At 52.2% G+C, this 20517-nt stretch overlaps 1 protein-coding gene across 1 annotated transcript; it reads left to right on the plus strand.

Moving 5' to 3' along the window:
* Positions 1-378: 378 nt before the first annotated feature.
* LOC120977408 (cholesterol 7-desaturase nvd-like) lies at positions 379-15601 on the plus strand. Its single transcript, XM_040405362.1, has 7 exons — positions 379-1055; positions 6060-6248; positions 6610-6788; positions 12903-13028; positions 13263-13382; positions 14764-14940; positions 15083-15601. The coding sequence occupies exons 1-7, from the start codon at positions 560-562 to the stop codon at positions 15242-15244; spliced, it is 1449 nt and encodes a 482-aa protein (XP_040261296.1). The 5' UTR covers positions 379-559; the 3' UTR covers positions 15245-15601.
* Positions 15602-20517: the final 4916 nt, after the last annotated feature.

The raw sequence follows: 20517 nt of genomic DNA on the forward strand, positions 1-20517 counted from the left end.
CTGCCGCTTATCTCCATGCCCCATGTTAGACCATTACTGCAGCTGTAGATCTGCCGCTTATCTCCATTCCTCATGTTAGACCATTAATGCAGCTGTAGATCTGCCGCTTATCTCCATGCACCATGTTAGACCATTACTGCAGCTGTAGATCTGCCGCTTATCTCCATGTTAGACCATTACTGCAGCTGTAGATCTGCCGCTTATCTCTATGTCCCATGTTAGACTATTACTGCAGCTGTAGATCTGCCGCTTATCTCCATTATCTGTACTACAGGGGGACCATGAAACCACTGAATGGAAACACTGGGAAGTAAATTGCGCCCCAATTAAAAATAAAGCCCACATCCGCTAGATCCCTCTAAAGGTTTATTCACACATTACAGTTTTTGCTGCGATTTTCCAAAACCGCAGCATGAACCCTATGTCCGATCCTGAAATGGAGGGCTTGTCCTGTTTTCTGGAAATCGCTAGTTGTGAAGTTGCCTCTGTGATCACGTGATCTGTGCGCCCCAACAGTCACGTAGCTCAGGTGCGTGGGTCATGTGACCGGGCCGCGGCCATGGAGACGGCGTCGCGCTGGTTGCATGGAGACGGCAGGTATAAGAGGGCGGAGCGGGGGCGGGGCTGTCACACAGGTGTGATGGAGTCGGTCCCGCGGTCGCTGCTGTGGCTCTCCGTCCTGTGTGTCCTGGGCGCTGTGCTGCTGGCCAGTGCCGGGAGCCTGCTCCTCAGCGCCCACCTGCTGCCGGACCTGCCCCGCTCCTCCGCCGCCAGCGTCCCCGCCCGGAGCCCACTGCTGGCCGGCTCCCTGCTGCTCCTTCTGCCGCTCGGCTTGTGGGGCTGGAGGGTGCTGAGCCGCCCGCTGGAGCTGCTGCGGGGCCCGGACGATGTGGGCTACATCCCGGAGCGGGGCCGGAGCCGGGCCCAGACCGCCAACCTGGTCCGGAGGAGGCGGAAGAAGGGAGACCTGCCCCCGGTCTATCCCAATGGCTGGTTCCAGGTGCTGGACTCGCACCTGCTGGAGCCCGGGGCCGTGCACAACCTCACCGTCTGCGGTAAGTGCTCACAGCTGAGGGGTCGGCACACTGGCATCCATCAGTGACATGGGCACATTGGTGAGGGTCCTGGGCATGTCTGGAATAGCACTGCGGTGCAGCAGAGTGGAGTTTGAGTGGCGGGCACGGTGCAGCAGAGTGGAGTTTGAGTGGCGGGCACGGTGCAGCAGAGTGGCGTTTGAGTGGCGGGCACGGTGCAGCAGAGTGGCGTTTGAGTGGCGGGCACGGTGCAGCAGAGTGGAGTTTGAGTGGCGGGCACGGTGCAGCAGAGTGGAGTTTGAGTGGCGGGCACGGTGCAGCAGAGTGGAGTTTGAGTGGCGGGCACGGTGCAGCAGAGTGGAGTTTGAGTGGCGGGCACGGTGCAGCAGAGTGGAGTTTGAGTGGCGGGCACGGTGCAGCAGAGTGGAGTTTGAGTGGCGGGCACGGTGCAGCAGAGTGGAGTTTGAGTGGCGGGCACGGTGCAGCAGAGTGGAGTTTGAGTGGCGGGCACGGTGCAGCAGAGTGGAGTTTGAGTGGCGGGCACGGTGCAGCAGAGTGGAGTTTGAGTGGCGGGCACGGTGCAGCAGAGTGGAGTTTGAGTGGCGGGCACGGTGCAGCAGAGTGGAGTTTGAGTGGCGGGCACGGTGCAGCAGAGTGGAGTTTGAGTGGCGGGCACGGTGCAGCAGAGTGGAGTTTGAGTGGCGGGCACGGTGCAGCAGAGTGGAGTTTGAGTGGCGGGCACGGTGCAGCAGAGTGGAGTTTGAGTGGCGGGCACGGTGCAGCAGAGTGGAGTTTGAGTGGCGGGCACGGTGCAGCAGAGTGGAGTTTCTGAAGCTGGGTATGATGCAGCTGTGTAGGGTTTGTGGAGGTGGAACTTGCAGGGTTTGAGAAGGTGGGCAACATGTAGCTGGGTGAAGCTTAGGGAGGTGGGCATGGTGCAGTTGAGTGCCAAACCCAGTAAATGTCACTCTGCTGCACTGTGCCCACCTTACCAAACTCCATAGTGGGCATGGTGCAGCTGAGTGGAGTTTGCTAACTCCAGCGATCATTGTGCAGCTGTTTGCAGAGTTATTCTTTAAGTAACTGGGCCCAGTACTGACATTACTGCTACATCTGTGAAACCAGTGAGGATGGATTTGTAACCTGGGGTGTAGCAGGGTGACAAGCGTCCTGGGTGTCAGGCACCTGAGCGCTGTGAGCTCCAGGAAATATTCATTTAAAGGGGAACTCCAGACTTGTCCGGAGTGCCCCTCTAACTTGCACACTCCTTGGATAAATGTCCAGAACTACTTCTGGATCGCGCCTGGACCTCTCTGCGCAGCGCGGTGGAGCAGTGACAGAGTTCTGCGCTCGGCTTGCAGTGCCTGGCTGTCATTGATTAGGTCGGGACGTGGAATGTTATGTAATGTAGGTGCGGTGCCGTATCTGGGACAGGTGCCCTCTCCCATCTTCCTGGCCCATGCTGGGAGATGATGGTGGTGATAGTTCCTGTGTAATGCCACACTATAGTAACCTTTGTTCTTGGTTCTTCTTGTAGAACCAGTTCCCCGTGGCCGGGAATGTGGGATCGGTGCCGCAATCACATCGCCGCTCTAGAGGAACCAGTTTGTACCTTTTGGAGAGTGGGCACTGGAAGTACTTGCCTCTCATTTCCCCTCTGCATGCAGCAGAGCCAACAGCGCAGGGCATCCATCAGTACTTGCCTGACAGATCCCAGTTTTCCAACCTGGCTGCAGCAGTGACATCACTGGCCTGTCCGGTGCAGCGCTGAGGCCGGCGATTGGCTGCAGTCATCACATGTTGTCACCTCTGCAGCCAGGAACTGCCAGGGAAGTAATGATCACTTTATTGCAGGCGGGTTCCCCTTGTCAGGTTTCCTCCTGAAATAGACGACCCCTTTAAGACTAAAGAAAAATCGCAGCTGCCTTGGCCCGTGGACCCTACAGTAGGGGGCAGTCCTAACCATGGAGGTGTGAGGGTGGTCAGGTCTAATATGCATGGGGGGGACCGAACTCTCCTGCTGCAGCAATTGTTGGGGAGGGGGGGGGGGGTGAATTTCATTATGACCCATCCTCAGGGAGATGAGCCTCGGTCCTCATTAAGAACACATGCATCCTCAGCTGAGCCCAGTGTGCATGTGTATGGAGGGCTAGGAGGAATACAACGAGTGTAGAGCCATCTTTATTAAGATTTACCTCCAGCAAAGTGGGCACCGAGGCCTTGTTCCTGTCTTGGAGGTGGGCGCAGTGCAGCAGAGTGGGGTTTGCAGGGTGTGGGGAGGTGGGCACAGTGCAGCAGAGTGGGGTTTGCAGGGTGTGGGGAGGTGGGCACAGTGCAGCAGAGTGGGGTTTGCAGGGTGTGGGGAGGTGGGCGCAGTGCAGCAGAGTGGGGTTTGCAGGGTGTGGGGAGGTGGGCGCAGTGCAGCAGAGTGGGCTTTGCAGGGTGTGGGGAGGTGGGCGCAGTGCAGCAGAGTGGGCTTTGCAGGGTGTGGGGAGGTGGGCGCAGTGCAGCAGAGTGGGGTTTGCAGGGTGTGGGGAGGTGGGCGCAGTGCAGCAGAGTGGGGTTTGCAGGGTGTGGGGAGGTGGGAGCAGTGCAGCAGAGTGGGGTTTGCAGGGATTGGGTGGGTGCAGTGCAGCAGAGTGTGGTTTGCAGGGTGTGGGGAGGTGGGTGCAGTGCAGCAGAGTGGGGTTTGCAGGGTGTGGGGAGGTGGGCGCAGTGCAGCAGAGTGGGGTTTGCAGGGTGTGGGGAGGTGGGCGCAGTGCAGCAGAGTGGGGTTTGCAGGGTGTGGGGAGGTGGGCGCAGTGCAGCAGAGTGGGGTTTGCAGGGTGTGGGGAGGTGGGCGCAGTGCAGCAGAGTGGGGTTTGCAGGGTGTGGGGAGGTGGGCGCAGTGCAGCAGAGTGGGGTTTGCAGGGTGTGGGGAGGTGGGCGCAGTGCAGCAGAGTGGGGTTTGCAGGGTGTGGGGAGGTGGGCGCAGTGCAGCAGAGTGGGCTTTGCAGGGTGTGGGGAGGTGGGCGCAGTGCAGCAGAGTGGGCTTTGCAGGGTGTGGGGAGGTGGGCGCAGTGCAGCAGAGTGGGCTTTGCAGGGTGTGGGGAGGTGGGCGCAGTGCAGCAGAGTGGGCTTTGCAGGGTGTGGGGAGGTGGGCGCAGTGCAGCAGAGTGGGCTTTGCAGGGTGTGGGGAGGTGGGCGCAGTGCAGCAGAGTGGGCTTTGCAGGGTGTGGGGAGGTGGGCGCAGTGCAGCAGAGTGGGCTTTGCAGGGTGTGGGGAGGTGGGCGCAGTGCAGCAGAGTGGGGTTTGCAGGGTGTGGGGAGGTGGGCCCAGTGCAGCAGAGTGGGGTTTGAGGGGATTGGGTGGGTGCAGTGCAGCAGAGTGGGGTTTGCAGGGTGTGGGGAGGTGGGCGCAGTGCAGCAGAGTGGGGATTGGGTGGGTGCAGTGCAGCAGAGTGGGGTTTGCAGGGTGTGGGGAGGTGGGTGCAGTGCAGCAGAGTGGGGATTGGGTGGGTGCAGTGCAGCAGAGTGGGGTTTGCAGGGTGTGGGGAGGTGGGCGCAGTGCAGCAGAGTGGGGTTTGCTAGCTCCAGGAGATTTTGGGGCTCTTTGTTCCCGCCATCGGCCGGCGCACTAGACTCTGCCCGGCAGAAATGATGCATCATGGGAGAAAACTGTAAACCTTGAAGTGTTCATGACTGACTCCTTCACGCGGCGGGCGCTCTGCCAGTTTGCCGTCTCACACGATAAAATCCACAGTGATGCAAAGTGAACTTTAGCACCCCCCCCCCTTCCCAATGTCTGCTGTAATATCTCATGCCCGTGCACCTGGCCATCGGCTGTGCTACACGTGCAATGTGTGAGCTGGCACCTCCTGTACTGGACACGATCAACAGATGCCTTGGCTGCGCCCCCTGGTGGGTTATGTACCCGGCCGGCAGTAGACTGGAGTGCACCAGTCTTGCCCAGTGTCTCTGCATTTAGTGGGCACTGTCTGCACTGGCCATACACCCCTCAGCTGGTGAGTGGGCTTGTGGGGGGCATGACTCCCTCCATGTTCACATACCCCAGTAGTTTATTGTGGTCCCCCATTACCTGTGTTACACTGCCTGTAGTCTGTGGACCCCCGCATGTACCTGAGTCTGTCACACCTGGCATGTGCATTGAAGGATCAGGCATGTTGGATTTTCAATATGCCCAATCCTTTGACCTCTCCAGCCTGGCAGAGACTTATCTCCTTTGTCTGACAACAGTCCACTCCTCGCTGAGAACGCACGCCCTGCCGAATCTGGCCGCCATCCTGAGGGCTTCACATTCCGCGCCTTTCTTTGAGTTCGCCATTTGTGCTTGTGTCGTTCATACTGGTTTATAGTGTTTACTGGTGACCAGTGTGAAGAGTTCAGACCTGACTGTTGTGGCTTTAAGGCTAGGTTCACCTGCAGCATTTTGGGCGCGTGCATTGATTTCACTGCACTGTAGAAACGGTGTCCTGTCCGTTCTTGACGGGGATTCCACTTTTTTTTTTTTTTTTTTTTTTGGGTGGGGGGGGGGGGGTACCCTGCAGATTTCACTCTACCTGCAGTATCTTGGACCATATGCTAAAAACCGTAAGACAGATCTGTAAACGGGATCCATCCTGCTTGCTGACGGTTTCCAGGCAGTGGCGGTTCCTGTATGAGCAGCGCTCCCCGTGATCTACTTACCAGGCAGATGAGGAGATGGATGTGAAGATGTCGGGGCTTGTGGAGTGCGCCACAGATCTTATCTCCTCGGTTATGTAACTCCTCCGCTCTGCACCTTGACTATACTTGGCTCCGGGATCAGTAATCAGCATAAGCTGATGGTTTCTGGGAATAATTAGGATTCGTGTGATAGAAAATTTGGCTGCATTAATGGGAGCCTTAAAGACTTTCCCTCGCATGGCGCTGGCGGCAGTGGCCATCATATACCCTCACGTGGTGGTCAAGCAGCCCCCGGGGGCCACACGTGTTCTGAGTAGTCCCCGCAGGTGGTGGATTTCATGGCGTTTTCTTTGTCTCGCAGGTGAACAGTTCGCCGTGTACCGTACCATGGATGGTAAAGTGTACGCTGTAGATGCCTACTGCCCTCACCTCGGTGCAAATCTTGCCGTGGGCGGTAGAGTGGTCGGCGACTGCATCGAATGTCCTTTCCACGGATGGCAGTTTCGCGGCGAGGATGGCAAATGTACCAGGATACCCTATGCTGAAAAAGGTAGGGAATTCCCTGCACCCAACCGTCTTGTGACCACTTCAGCACATGAGCCCAAGAGGTGGTCACCCAGACAGGAAGCTGAGAGGCTGCTGACCAACCTGAACTAGAGACGGCCTGCAGAATACATGGGGGAGCAACAAGACGGGACCTAATCCACACTCTGCAGCGGTGCAGAGTGTAGGTTATGCCTCCTGCGGAGGCGCTGTGTCTTAAAGGGATTGTCTAAGATTAGGAAAGCATGGCTTTCTGTTTCAGAATCGGTGCGACGCGTGTCCAGCCCTGCAATACCAGACAAAGGACAGGGGTGGCGCTGTTTCTGGATAAGGTGAAGCGCTGACGAGATCTCCTCTCTTACATGCAGTTCCAGAGTTCGCCAAGCTTAAGACGTGGCCGTGCTGCGAAATCAATGGGATGGTGTTCATCTGGTATCACTGCGACCAGATCGAGCCGACGTGGAACATCCCCGAGCAGGAAGAGATCACCAGCAAGAAGTGGATCTACAGGGGGCGCACCGAGCATTACGTCAATTCTCATATAGAGGTGAGGAGGCACCCAGCAGTATATGGAGAGGGGAGGGAGCAGTCTTCTAGGCTCTGCTCTCTCTGAAACTGCTGCTCCCTCTGCACTTTGACAGGACCAGGTATTGAAAACGTCGTCTCACCTGGTCCTGTCAAAGTGCAGAGGGCATGCAGCTGCAGAGAGAGCAGAGCCTCTAGGTGTAATAGCAACACCCCAGTTGCACCTAGAGGCTCATTTGCATATATTAAAACATAATTTTTCTCAGCACTGAGGGCACGTATGAATATGGGACCAACACAGATGCCTTCAGCTGCCAAATGCACCTGTAACAGGTCAGCCAGTGTCATAGGGACAAAACTGCTGACAGATGCCCTTTAAAGATTTGAGTATTTGTTTACATTGACTATATCACCCCTGTATCTGGTCCCCCCTTGATTTGGCCATATGTAGCCCCCTCCCCTTTTGGTCACACCTGATTGAACTGAGTGGTTTAAATCTAAGTTCCTAGGTCCTCCAGACCTTGGTCTTTTCAAATGCAACGTCTTTCAAGTGTACATACTGAATTATACCAGAATTGGACCACAGATAATTACAGACAGTTACTAGAAACAATGTTTCACTTTTTCATCTTACTCTTCTCACTTTTCCACAACCTCCTGAAATACCCCAACATTCATTCACCCAGCAAGGAACTATTAATCTCTCCCTCCATCTTACCTTCTCATCTGACGCTTGCACAAACCTGTTTGGCAACGTAAAACACTTCCTTCCCAAACACACACAGATACCTCCTGCCCTCTGCTGGTGATATCTCTCCAAATCCAGCCCCCCCCCCCTCAGCAAATCCCCACTATCACCTCCATGTCCCAGTACAAATCTCCTTCTACAAATTTTTGCAACCCCTTAAACCTAATAACCATACCTTTGACCCCTGCTCCCTTGGTTCCTCTTGCAGAAGCATTATGGAATGCACGCTCTGTCTGTAACAAACTGTCCTACATTCATGATCTTTTCAGCTCTCAAACTCTCACAGAAACATGGCTGACACCTCTTCCCCTGCTGCACTCTCCTATAGCGGATTTCATTTCACTCACATCCCCCGCCCCGGCTGCAAACATGGTGGAGGAGTTGGTCTTCTCCTATCAGACACCTGCTCCTACAGCCCAACTCCACTGCCACCCTCCGTTACACTCATTTCATTTGAAGTACACTCTGTTCGCATCTACTCTCCCTCAAACCTTCAAGTAGCCGTCATTTACCGCCCCCCAGGCCCAGCCACCATCTTTCTTGACCACTAACACCTGGCTACTACACTTTCTTTCTGCCGACATCCCCACGATCATCATGGGTGACTTCAACATCCCTATTGACACCTGCCACCCGGCCGCCTCTAAACTCCTATCGCTCTCTTCCTCCTTCGGCCTCTCACAGTGGTCTTCAGCTCCCACCCACAGAGATGGTCACACTCTGGATCTTATCTTTACCCGCCTCTGCTCCCTATCTAACCTTTCTAATTCGCCTCTCCCCCTATCTGACCACAACCTACTCACCTTCTCCTCACTGGTCTCTTCTGCTGCTCTCCCGGTCCACACACCAGCACACCCCCGCAGGTACCTTAAACATCTCGACTTTCGCTTGATTTCTGATTCTCTTCTGCCACTCTCTACCATCTGTTCCCTCCAAGACCCAGATACTGCCACCACCCTGTATAACACCACAATAAGTACAGCTCTGGACACTGTTGCCCCCCTCACACACAACAAACAACCCGGGCACACCAACCTGACCAAAAAACTCAGACAAGCTTCCAGGGCTGCTGAGCGGCGATGGACGAAATCCCATTCTAAGGATCTCTTCACCGCATACAAGCAATCCCCCCTCATATTCAAGTCCTCACTCGCTGACGCAAAACAGGCGACTTATCTCTCATATCTTCCCTGTCCCACAGCCCTAAACAACTTCTCCGTCCCCCAGCGCCCCCCCCCCCCTCTCCTATCTTCCCAGCTGAGGACTTTGCCACATACTTCAAACAAATAATCGTCAACATCAGAGAAAACTTCAGTGCACAGTCCCCACAGACCCTCCACACAACTGCTCGGACCTCTTCCCACTTCTCCACCATTACAGAAGAACTCTCCACTCTACTCCCCAGATCACATCTGACCACCTGTGCACTTGACCCAATCCCATCCCACCTCATCCCTAACCTCACCACAGTGTTTATCCGAGCCCTAACTCATCACTCCAACCTATCACTAACCTCTGGTGTCTTCCCCTCTGGTTTTAAACATGCCTCCATTACACCATCCTCAAAAAGCCTTCACTTGACCAATCTTTGTCCAGTTATCGCCCCATATCACTTCTTCCATTTGCCTCAAAACTACTTGAACAACATGTCCATTCTGAACTGTCCTCTCATCTCTCCTCCTGCTCCCTCTTTGACCGTCTACAATCTGGCTTCCGACCCCACCACTCGACTGAGACTGCCCTTACCAAAGTCACCAATGACCTACTAACAGCCAAAACCAGGGGCGTAACTAGAAGTGACTGGGCCCCACAGCAAATATTTGTAAGGGCCCCCCCCAGGGCGCTTCGCACCTCCCTCCTCCTGTGTAAACCCCACTCCTTTGGCACAGTGTAGCGGTATACTGGTATATTGTGGGGCACAGTGTAGGCTATATGTGTATAACATAAACATATTTCACATGAAAACTTAGTTACTTGACCCTTGGGGATCTCGGACACCACTTCAACACTTGGCCGGGGGCTCGGCGGAGCTGATGTTGTGCTTTATCCTAATGAGAAAGATTTCATAATAAGGATTTGGAGAAGGGGCAGAGGGATAGCAGAGCAGGGAGAGGCTGGTGCTGCTACTAGGGGGTCATACCATGGGGGAGTAATAAAGCCCACCATAATGCCCCCCCCCAGTAGTAATAATTCTCCTTATAATGTGACAGTGCAAAAATTCCCCTTTGTAATGCCCCCAGTTGAGCTAATGTCCCCATAGTGCCCCCATAATGTCCCAGTATAAAATACCCCTATATAGTGCCCCCAGTAAATGCCTCCATAGTGCTCCTCTCCCCCCTTCCTGCTAGTGCCCCCCATAATGTACCAGTATAAAATGCCCCATATATAGTGCCCCAGTAGATGCCCCTCAGTGTCCGGCCTCTGATAGGCTGCCGGCCTAGTGTCCCCCATAATGCCCCCCCATCATGTGCCAGTATCAAGTGCCTCCCCCCCCCCCCATGTGCCAGTATCGGGTGCCTCTTCTCTCCCCCCCCCCCCCATGTGCCAGTATCGGGTGCCTCTTCTCCCCCCCCCATGTGCCAGTATCGGGTGCCTCTTCTCCCCCCCCTCCCTCCCAGGTGCCAGTATCGGGTGCCCCTCCCCCCCCCCCCCAGGTGCCAGTATCAGGTGCCAACCCCCCCCTCCCCCCCCCCCCCCCCCCCGGTGCCAGTATCAGGTGCCAACCCCCCCTCCCCCCCCAGGTGCCAGTATCAGGTGCCAACCCCTCCCCCCCCAGGTGCCAGTATCGGGTGCCCCTCCCCCCTCCCCCCCCCCCCCCGGTGCCAGTATCGGGTGCCAACCCCCCCTCCCCCCCCCAGGTGCCAGTATCGGGTGCCAACCCCTCCCCCCCCCCCCCCAGGTGCCAGTATCAGGTGCCAACCCCCCCTCCCCCCCCCCCCCCCCAGGTGGCAGTATCAGGTGCCTACCCCCCCTCCCCCCCCCCCCAGGTGCCAGTATCAGGTGCCTCCCCCCCATGTGCCAGTATCAAGTGCCCCCCGCTCCCCCCATGGCAGTAACAGTCGGGTATTAAAAAAATAATAATAAACACTTCTACTTATCTCCATGTCAGCGATGCGATGCAGCCTCTTCCTGTGTCCCGCCCTGTATTGTGTCCCGCCCTGTATGTCCATATATGGAGTCGGTGCTTGTATTTCAGAAAAAGTTTCTGCTGGGATTCGAACCCACAACCTTCTGTATCAGAGGCAAAGCATCTAACCACAAGACCATAAGAGATGCCTTGCTGTTGACTGAAAAAACATGAGACTTCTACTGTTATAGCTGGCTAAGTGTACCTCTATACACATGACAGCTGCTCATATATAGAGATATAGCAGAGCTGAGTGTGCTGGGACAGCTGTCATATAGAGATATAGCAGTGTTGGGTGTGTTGGGGCAGCTGTCATGTGTATAGATGTACACTTAGCCAGCTATAACAGTAGAAGTCTCATTTTTTTTTCAATCAGTTGTAATGCAGCCTTTATGGTTGTGAGGGTAAATGCTTTGCCTCTGATACACTCAGACATTGGAGGTTGTGGGTTCGAATCCCAGACACATCAGAAGACTTTAGGAGACAGTAAGATTAGATCACATTAGCGAGGGGGGCCTAGTCAGCTGCTGTGAAGGGGCCCTGAACAGTAAGACATCGATATTTAACGAACTTTAAAATAAACTGTCATACACGCTGCGGGGACGCTGGGCCCCGCCTGCTTCCCCGGTTGTTACGCCACTGGCCAAAACCAAGAAACAATACTCTGTCCTCCTTCTCCTTGACCTGTCCTCTGCCTTCGACACTGTTGACCACTTCCTTCTGTTACAAACTCTCTCATCTCTTGGCATCACTGACCTGGCCCTCTCCTGGATCACATAATGTCTCACAGACCGGACGTTTAGCGTCTCACACTCTCGCACCACCTCCTCATCTCATTCCCTCTGTTGATGTCCCACAAGGCTCTGTCCTAGGACCCCTGCTCTTCTCTATCTACACTTTCGGCCTGGGACATCTCAGAGTCCCATGGCGCTGTAAATATGATAAGCGGTGCACATACATAATACAGACAATTGCACTAATCATAAACAAGACTAGTTACAGACTGGTACAGAAGGAGAGGGCTCTGCCCGCGAGGTCTTACAATCTACATGTATGGGAGAAGGACACAGTAGGTGCGGGTGAAGCTGGTCGTGGCGGTATAGAGGCAGCAGGGTCACTGGTTGTAGGCTTGTCTGAAGAGATGGGTTTTCAGGTTTCTTTTGAAGGATTCCACTGTCGGTGAGAGTCTGATATGTTGGGGCAGCGAGTTCCAGAGTGTGGGGGATGCACTGGAGAAATCTTGGAGGCGATGCTGACGACACACAAATCTACCTCTCTGGTCCAGACATCACCACCTTACTATCCAGAATCCCACAATGTCTATCTTCTAGATCATCCTTCTCCTCTCGCTTTCTAAAACTTAACATGGATAAGACAGAATTCATCATCTTTCCCCCATCTTGCTCAACCCCCCCAACAGACCTATCTATCACTATCAATGGCTGCATTCTCTCCCCGGTCAACTAAGTCTGCACCCCTCCAATCTATCCTCTAGTCTGCTGCCCGACTACTCCACCTCTCCCCTGTTACTCCTCTGCCTCTCCCCTCTGCCAATCCCTTCACTGGCTCCCCATTGCCCAACAAATTCAGTTCAAAGTACTAACAAACACATACAAGGCCGTCCACAACCTGTCCCCTCCCTACATCTCTGAGCTACTTTCCCGATACATCCCCACACGCACTCTCCGATCCTCACAAGACGTTCTTCTCTCCTCTCCTCTTATCGCCTCTTCCCACAATCGCCTCCAAGATTTCTCCCGTGCATCCCCCATACTCTGGAACTCGCTGCCCCAACATATCAGACTCTCACCTACAGTGGAATCCTTCAAAAGAAACCTGAAAACCCATCTCTTCAGACAAGCCTCCAACCAGTGACCCTGCTGCCTCTATACCGCCACGACCAGCTTCACCCGCACCTACTGTGTCCTTCTCCCATACCATGTAGATTGTAAGCCCTCGCGGGCAGGGCCCTCTCTCCTTCTGTACCAGTCTGTAACTCGTCTTGTTTATGATTAGTGCAATTGTCTGTATTATGTTATGTATACCTCTTCTCATATGTACAGTGCTATGGAATGAATGGTGCTTTAATAATTAATAATAAAGATCACTACTTTATATTGTGCATCTTCAGTAAGGGGTTGGGCAAAAACTGTATGCAGGCCCCTTGCTCTCCATTTGATTCTTTTGAGGTGGCAGTGGCCCCCATGTAGGCGCTTGTATGATCTGCCCTCCAGATTACATCCCTCGTATTCTGATTTCAGGAGATCCCGGAGAACGCCGCAGACATCGCTCACCTTGCTTGCCTACATGAACCCGGCCTACTGAGTGGGGTTGACCTCCGATACACAAAGTCAAGGATTTGGGACTTTTTCAGGCACATTTGGAAGGTAAGAATCTTCTGGGTTGTTGGGAGCACTGGGCTGAGAGATCACTTCCGGGCTCTGCTAGAATTGTAATGGTGACACCACCCACCATGTGCTCCAGTCTCCCGCTGCTGACATGGATGATGATGGTTATGATCCACAGAACGGCAGATGCTAGATGGGAGCCGGAGTGTACAGACTGATGTCCAGAACGTGTTTGCCCAGTCACCAATAGTAACTCCATGTGTTTGATTTCAGGTCCGGTGGGAGCCAGAACCAGCCCCCAACAAGCACTGCTCTCAGATGTTTGTGCAGCATTCCTCCCTGCTCTTCGGGAAGCAGTTCTCCCTGCTTGATGTGGACGTCGTCGCTCGTCAGGTAAGACCATAGACTTGATGTAACTGGAGATCAGCAGTGTTTCAGACTGGCTCTCGTGGTTGGTTGGATGAGGCTGTTTTTTAAAGATGAGCAGCAAAGGACCAGATGGGAAGCAGGAGGAACGGTGCAGATATTACTTACTGCGTTCACATCCAAAGCTGCATGTAAAATTCTGCTTGTTGCTCTGGGCGTCAGTAGCTTGGCTGTACTCCGTGTACTTTTGGATCTGCTGATCATGTGCGTTTACTGCCAGGAGATAAGCTGCTGCCAGATAATACCTACAGCTAAGGTCAGAATATGGACTTGGATCGGCAGATCCTTGGTTTGGCACAGCAGATGTTGGGGTAGTCGTGCTGCCACACTTCCCTAATTTGTATGGCCACTTGCCAGTTTTCCTACCCTAATTACTACATGTTCCAGCCCTACTCCAGTCCATGCCGAGGCCATCAAGCTCAGCCTGTAATCCTGCATTGTTGACACAGAAGAAGGAAGGACAACCCCATGCGGCAGAATTCCTCTTCTCTCATCTTCCCGAGCGACTGCTCCAACCTTAAAGAATACTGATGGCGAAAGCTATCCTGTAAATGCGGAAGGTGCCCCAAGAAACTGGTGCCAAATGGACCTTCCAGGAACATTCAGAGAACGTGACCCTTTCCACAGGCTTTTAAGAGGAAGAGTTTCCAGATCAGCCAGTGGCGCCAAATATCAAAAACCCAGCATGGGACGGGGGTCCTAAAGACATGAGCCCCATCCTGTTGGTATCTGCACATTCCTCCACATTACCCAACCTCTCTGCGCGGTTCTGCTCCCAACCACATCCTTTTCCTTGTCGCAGGGTTACAGCAAAATCTGGAGAACTGATTGCACTTTTTAAACAGTAGCCAAGTGCACGTTACCGGACTTTACCCAAAACCTGGCTCTGGAAGCTACATGTGCCATGATGCCTGGGCATCACAAAGGTGGTTGTATCTGTAGTTGTATACATCATACTGGAGAGCTATGGATGGTTGTCTCTGGAACAGGAGAGGTGGCAGACTGCGCCTTGTGCAGCAGCATGCATGTCACAGGCTTTGTGCAAACTCTCTACAGAAAAGCTTCCTCCAAACTGCTTCTTGAGACCTACCACAATCTTGGAGACCTACCGTGTCACTTACCATTCTTAGAATGTGCTGGGGTGATGGTGGTTACGTTATGCACTTCTCTTCTATGACACAGCTTGTACTCCATACATTTTCCATATCAGGTACAAATGAACAGTTTGTCTCCACAGTGCCCCCTGGTGGTCTTGTTTCTACCTCTCTGACAGCCTGTGCTTTGTCTCCACAGTGCCCCCTAGTGGACTCGTTTCACCTCACTGACAGCCTGTGCTTTGTCTCCACAGGTCGGCCCCGGTGTCGTGTTCCTGCACTTCTCGCACGCCTTCCTGGGCAAAGGGATGATTCTTCACTGCGTTACGCCCATCGAGCCTCTGCTGCAGAAAGTATCCCACAGTATCTACTATCAGAGGAACTTTCCTGCCATTGTCCCCAAGTTTATTCTGAAGGCAGAGTGCATCCAGGTAGGTGACGTGTGACGTCCCATGCAGAGTGGTACTGGCATCCTACAGACTCCTTATACTGGACTGGATAGGTAGAGATTTCCCCCAGCGGCTTCTATTCTAGGACTACCCTTGTGACTAACTCCTGTCGTGTCTGTTTCAGTTTGAGCGGGACGTGATGATCTGGAACAACAAGAAATACATCTCCAAGCCTCTTCTGGTGAAGGAAGACTCTGCCATCCAGAAACACCGCCGCTGGTATTCTCAGTTTTACAGCGAAAACAGCCCCAAACTTAATTTCCAACAGGACGGATTGGTATGGTGAAGAGTTAGGGCCTCATATCCCAAAGGCATCTTAATCAGAAAAAAAAATATTCTAAAGGACGGTATAGAATTATGTCAAATATTTATTTGAGTTTTTATATGACTTTTAAAGACTTGGACTGCTGCAGTCTTTACACCACCACTAGGTGGAGCACCAGAGCCTCAGGGCTGATTGTGGGGCAGGGTGGACAATCTTCCTCTTGTCTTGTGTCATGTGACTGGGTCTTCTCTTAAATGTGCCAAAGAGACCTTCCAGGATTTTGTGCTGGAAATCTTATTGGACAGACAGGACTAGTAGTTCACCAAGTTGTCACTGCTGGACTGGAGGACTCTGGGTAATGGACATTATCAAGTATTTGGGGGGGGACGACGACTTCAGTTCAGATGACTGTTCCTTGCAGTGGGTGGAGCCTGGAGGTCACACCCCTGAGGAACTATACTACCATAGAAGTGTGTTTTGGTTTGGCCTTTCTAGTTCAGGGGTAATGTGCCTTGTTTTTTTATATGTTGTATATACTTGATGAATCACTGTATGCAAAGACCGAGGCTGGGTTAACATGTACCGTATCATGGCTGGTAAGTAACTCCACAATAACTGTGCCAAATGAGTTAGTAAAAGCTGCTGTTATTGGCGACACTACTGCTACATGTGAACCCGGCCTTGTGATATAGGGACTGTCATTACCGGGTGCCGGAGAGGAGACAGAAATCCGTCTGAGTGATCGGATCTCTCTTCAAACCTTGATGTATGTTTGCTTGGAGTCTGAGGACCTTTGTCCTGATTTTTATTGCCTTGCGCACTGGATCACGTGCCTATAAATGCTTGCCAGCCTGGAATGTACGCCGCAGCCTCCTGCTGTATCCAGGTTCAGGACATTGTGATGTTGGCACCACTACTTCACCCAACAATAAACCCAGTTTTTAAGGCTTGTCTTTCTTAAATGTTTGCTTTTCTCTTCTCCCCCCTCAGGTGTGACCACACAGCGCGCATTGAGTATTTAACTAACCAAGACTGTATAGCCGGTCTGCGCTGTTAATGGTCGCTTGGTATTGAAGGTGCAGCACAGCCGATAACAATGCAGCCTGGCTATACAATGCGGTCTTCGTTTGTTTCCAACACTAAGGCTACATGCACACGAACGTTGTTTTGTTTCCTGTTGTTGCGGACCGCAAAACACATATGGTCGTGTGCATGTAGCCTAATACTGATGATGGTCATCAGTATCTGATCGGTGGGGGTCAGACACCTGGGACCACCACTGGTCAGCTGAAGTGAGCACTGTGGCCTTCTCTCAGCTTACCAACCACAGCACCTTACATTGTATAGTGGCCGTGCTTGGCACTGCACTCGGGGCCCATTCACTTCTATGGGGCTGAGCCTCTAGGCCAGTGATGTCGAACCTTTTAGAAGCCGAGTGCCCAAACTGCAACCCAAAACCCATTATTTATCGTAAAGTGCCTACACTGCAATTTAACCTGAATACTATACAGGGAGTGCAGAATTATTAGGCAAGTTGTATTTTTGAGGATTAATTTTATTATTGAACAACCATGTTCTCAATGAACCCAAAAAACTCATTAATATCAAAGCTGAATATTTTTGGAAGTAGTTTTTAGTTTGTTTTTAGTTTTAGCTACTTTAGGGGGATATCTGTGTGTGCAGGTGACTATTACTGTGCATAATTATTAGGCAACTTAACAAAAAACAAATATATACCCATTTCAATTATTTATTTTTACCAGTGAAACCAATATAACATCTCAACATTCACAGATATACATTTCTGACATTCAAAAACAAAAACAAATCAGTGACCAATATAGCCACCTTTCTTTGCAAGGACACTCAAAAGCCTGCCATCCATGGATTCTGTCAGTGTTTTGATCTGTTCACCATCAACATTGCAGCAGCAACCACAGCCTCCCAGACACTGTTCAGAGAGGTGTACTGTTTTCCCTCCTTGTAAATCTCACATTTGATGATGGACCACAGGTTCTCAATGGGGTTCAGATCAGGTGAACAAGGAGGCCATGTCATTAGATTTTCTTCTTTTATACCCTTTCTTGCCAGTCACGCTGTGGAGTACTTGGACGCGTGTGATGGAGCATTGTCCTGCATGAAAATCATGTTTTTCTTGAAGGATGCAGACTTCTTCTTGTACCACTGCTTGAAGAAGGTGTCTTCCAGAAACTGGCAGTAGGACTGGGAGTTGAGCTTGACTCCATCCTCAACCCGAAAAGGCCCCACAAGCTCATCTTTGATGATACCAGCCCAAACCAGTACTCCACCGCCACCTTGCTGGCGTCTGAGTCGGACTGGAGCTCTCTGGCCTTTACCAATCCAGCCACGGGCCCATCCATCTGGCCCATCAAGACTCACTCTCATTTCATCAGTCCATAAAACCTTAGAAAAATCAGTCTTGAGATATTTCTTGGCCCAGTCTTGACGTTTCAGCTTGTGTGTCTTGTTCAGTGGTGGTCGTCTTTCAGCCTTTCTTACCTTGGCCATGTCTCTGAGTATTGCACACCTTGTGCTTTTGGGCACTCCAGTGATGTTGCAGCTCTGAAATATGGCCAAACTGGTGGCAAGTGGCATCTTGGCAGCTGCACGCTTGACTTTTCTCAGTTCATGGGCAGTTATTTTGCGCCTTGGTTTTTCCCTAACGCCTCCACAACGGCACTTATTGGGAGGAGTGTCCCCGCCTCGGACAGGAAACAACGACGTAGAAGCAGAAGATTTAAGAACCTCCTCCCCTTTACCTAGTCAGTCGTTGTTTCCTGTCCGACGGAAGACGTGGAAGCCGCTCCTGTAGCAGGAGTAACTTTTCTTCCGCCCAGCCTCACCTCGATCCTGGGGTTCTCCCCACTTCATGTGGGAGGGCTGGAGCAGGGAACGGGCCCGCAGGGACGCATTGCCTCCCTTCCTGTTCCTTGGAGTAAGTCCTGGTTGCAGGCGTCCCCGGGCGCGTGTGCGGTAGTTGCCAGAACTATCGCGGGATCCGACGTCCGGCGTGTGAGATTCTCCTTGGGCAAGAGAATCTCGCGAGAAGGCGGAGCGGATTTTAAAAAGATTTCCTCAAACACAGCGTCCTCGTGCTACGAGGACGATGCAAAGCCCTGGAGATATGGACACCGCCAGAAAACCCGTGGATCCTTCAGCCTCTGCCCTCAGCCCGGTAAGCCTCCTCCCAGAGGAGAGATATGCTTAATAGCGTGTGTTTCTGTTCTTACCTAAAGAGAGTATGTACACACTTGGTGCTTGCTGCTTCCACCACCGGTGAAGGGTCTGGCCTCTTAAATAATTTCTAAAAGCCACTGGTCTCTAAGTATGCCCCATTCTTTGTGTAATTGATCTTAGGCCAGAGAGACCGCGACCCTGAAGCCGCCTGGTGGAGATTTGGCACGGAAGAAATGTGGCATTTGTCGCAAAGCACTCTCCTCCAAGTCAAAAAAACCTCTGTGCCCCAAGTGCACAGAAAAAATTCTCACAGGAATCCCCTTCCCTGCTCGAGTCCATAAGGTCAATAATTAAGGAAGAAGTGAATGCGGCAGTAGACCTTAGAATGCCGTCATCCCCAAGACCATCCACCTCTCAAAGATCCCTAGCCTCTGACGCCGGGTTTGAATGGGATGAAGGGGAAGTCTTTTCTGAGGTAGTCTCCTCCTCTGAAGACGACTCAGGTAAACCCCTCTTTCTGCCGGAAGAGACAGATGGATTCTTAAAAATCATCCGAGCAACTATGAACATCGAGGAGGTGAAGGAGGCTCACTCTGTACAAGACCGGATGTACCAGGGGTTAGGGGAAAGGAAGAAAAGAACCTTCCCCATTCACAATAATGTCAAGTCCCTCATTGCTAGGGAATGGAAAGATCCAGAAAAAAGGGTGGCTATATCGGGTGCCTTTAAACGCAAATACCCCTTTGATGATGCTGATTCTAACCTGTGGGAAAAAACCCCAAAGGTAGATGCACCAGTAGCCCGGATCTCTAAAAGAACCTCGCTACCCTTTGAGGATACTGGCCTCCTCAGAGACCCCATGGACAAAAAGTGTGAGAGCCTCCTAAAGAAATCATGGGAGACTAACACAGCTATGCTGCGACCAAGAACACTCTCAGTATGGCTGAACCAGCTAGAGGATCATCTGGCGGCGGGTACCCCGCGGGAAGAAATCCTAGCTTCCCTACCAGCCCTAAAGAAGGCGTCTAATTTTCTTGCCGATGCATCTGCAGACTTAGTAAAGCTTTCTGCCCGGTCAGCGGCCTTATCGAATGCCACAAGAAGAGCTGTCTGGCTCCGCACCTGGTCAGGGGACGCGAGCTCAAAGAATCGCCTATGCTCCATCCCGTGTGAAGGCGATAGACTATTTGGGTCCACCCTGGATGATATTCTGGATCAGGCGGCGGACAGGAAGAAGGGCTTCCCTATAGAGAACCGCTATTTCCATCAGAGGCGTTCCTTTCGGAATCAAAGAAAGCCCAAAGGAGATCCTAAGAAAAAAGAGGGTTCAAAGAGGTGGCAGCCCTCCAGAGGTAGGGGTAGAGGGTTTCTCTTTAACCCCGAGAATGCTTCATCCTCAAAACAATGAAGCTATAAATCAAGTGGGGGGCAGACTAATCTACTTTGCTGCCGTCTGGGAAAATATAGGAGCATCTCCCTGGGTAGTGGACACCCTAAGTCATGGCCTAAAGTTAGAGTTTCTGTCAATACCCACAGATCATTTCATGATCAACAATATCCTACCTCATTAAGAAAAACAATCCTGCCTAGAGTCAGAAATTACATCACTCATTCAGAAAGGAGTAATCTGTCAGGTTCCTGCGGAAGAACAGGGAAAAGGGTTTTACTCCCCTGTCTTCTTAATCCAAAAACCCAACAAGACCTATCGACTAATAATTAACTTAAAAGGTTTAAACAAGTTTATCATTTACAAACGCTTCAAGATGGAGTCAGTGAGATCCACCATAAATGTCCTGCCCCAAGACTGCTTCATGGCGACCATGGACCTTCAGGACGCCTATTACCACGTCCCGATTGCTGTGGCCCATCAAAAGTTTTTGAGAATCGCTATTTATATAAATAACCGGCTCTGTCATTTCATAGCCCTTCCCTTTGGGCTTTCCTCAGCCCCAAGGGTGTTTTCAAAAGTTATGTCTGATGTCGTCAAAGCCCTTCACCTAAGAGGCATCCAAATTATACCGTACCTGGACAACTTTCTGGTAGTTGCTCCCTGTGAAGAGACCCTTCTGTCGCACCTAGCAGATGTTCAGAAATTT

Source organism: Bufo bufo, chromosome 8 (genome assembly GCF_905171765.1).
Source record: "Bufo bufo chromosome 8, aBufBuf1.1, whole genome shotgun sequence".
Lineage (NCBI taxonomy): Eukaryota > Metazoa > Chordata > Amphibia > Anura > Bufonidae > Bufo > Bufo bufo.

Bases quoted from the DNA above. Each gene is read 5' to 3' on its own strand.
- LOC120977408 (XM_040405362.1), top strand. From the start codon at position 560: ATGGAGACGGCGTCGCGCTGGTTGCATGGAGACGGCAGGTATAAGAGG. The intron at 1,056-6,059 runs GTAAGTGCTCAC...TTTGTCTCGCAG, and splicing joins GCACAACCTCACCGTCTGCG to GTGAACAGTTCGCCGTGTAC. The intron at 6,789-12,902 runs GTGAGGAGGCAC...TTCTGATTTCAG, and splicing joins ACGTCAATTCTCATATAGAG to GAGATCCCGGAGAACGCCGC.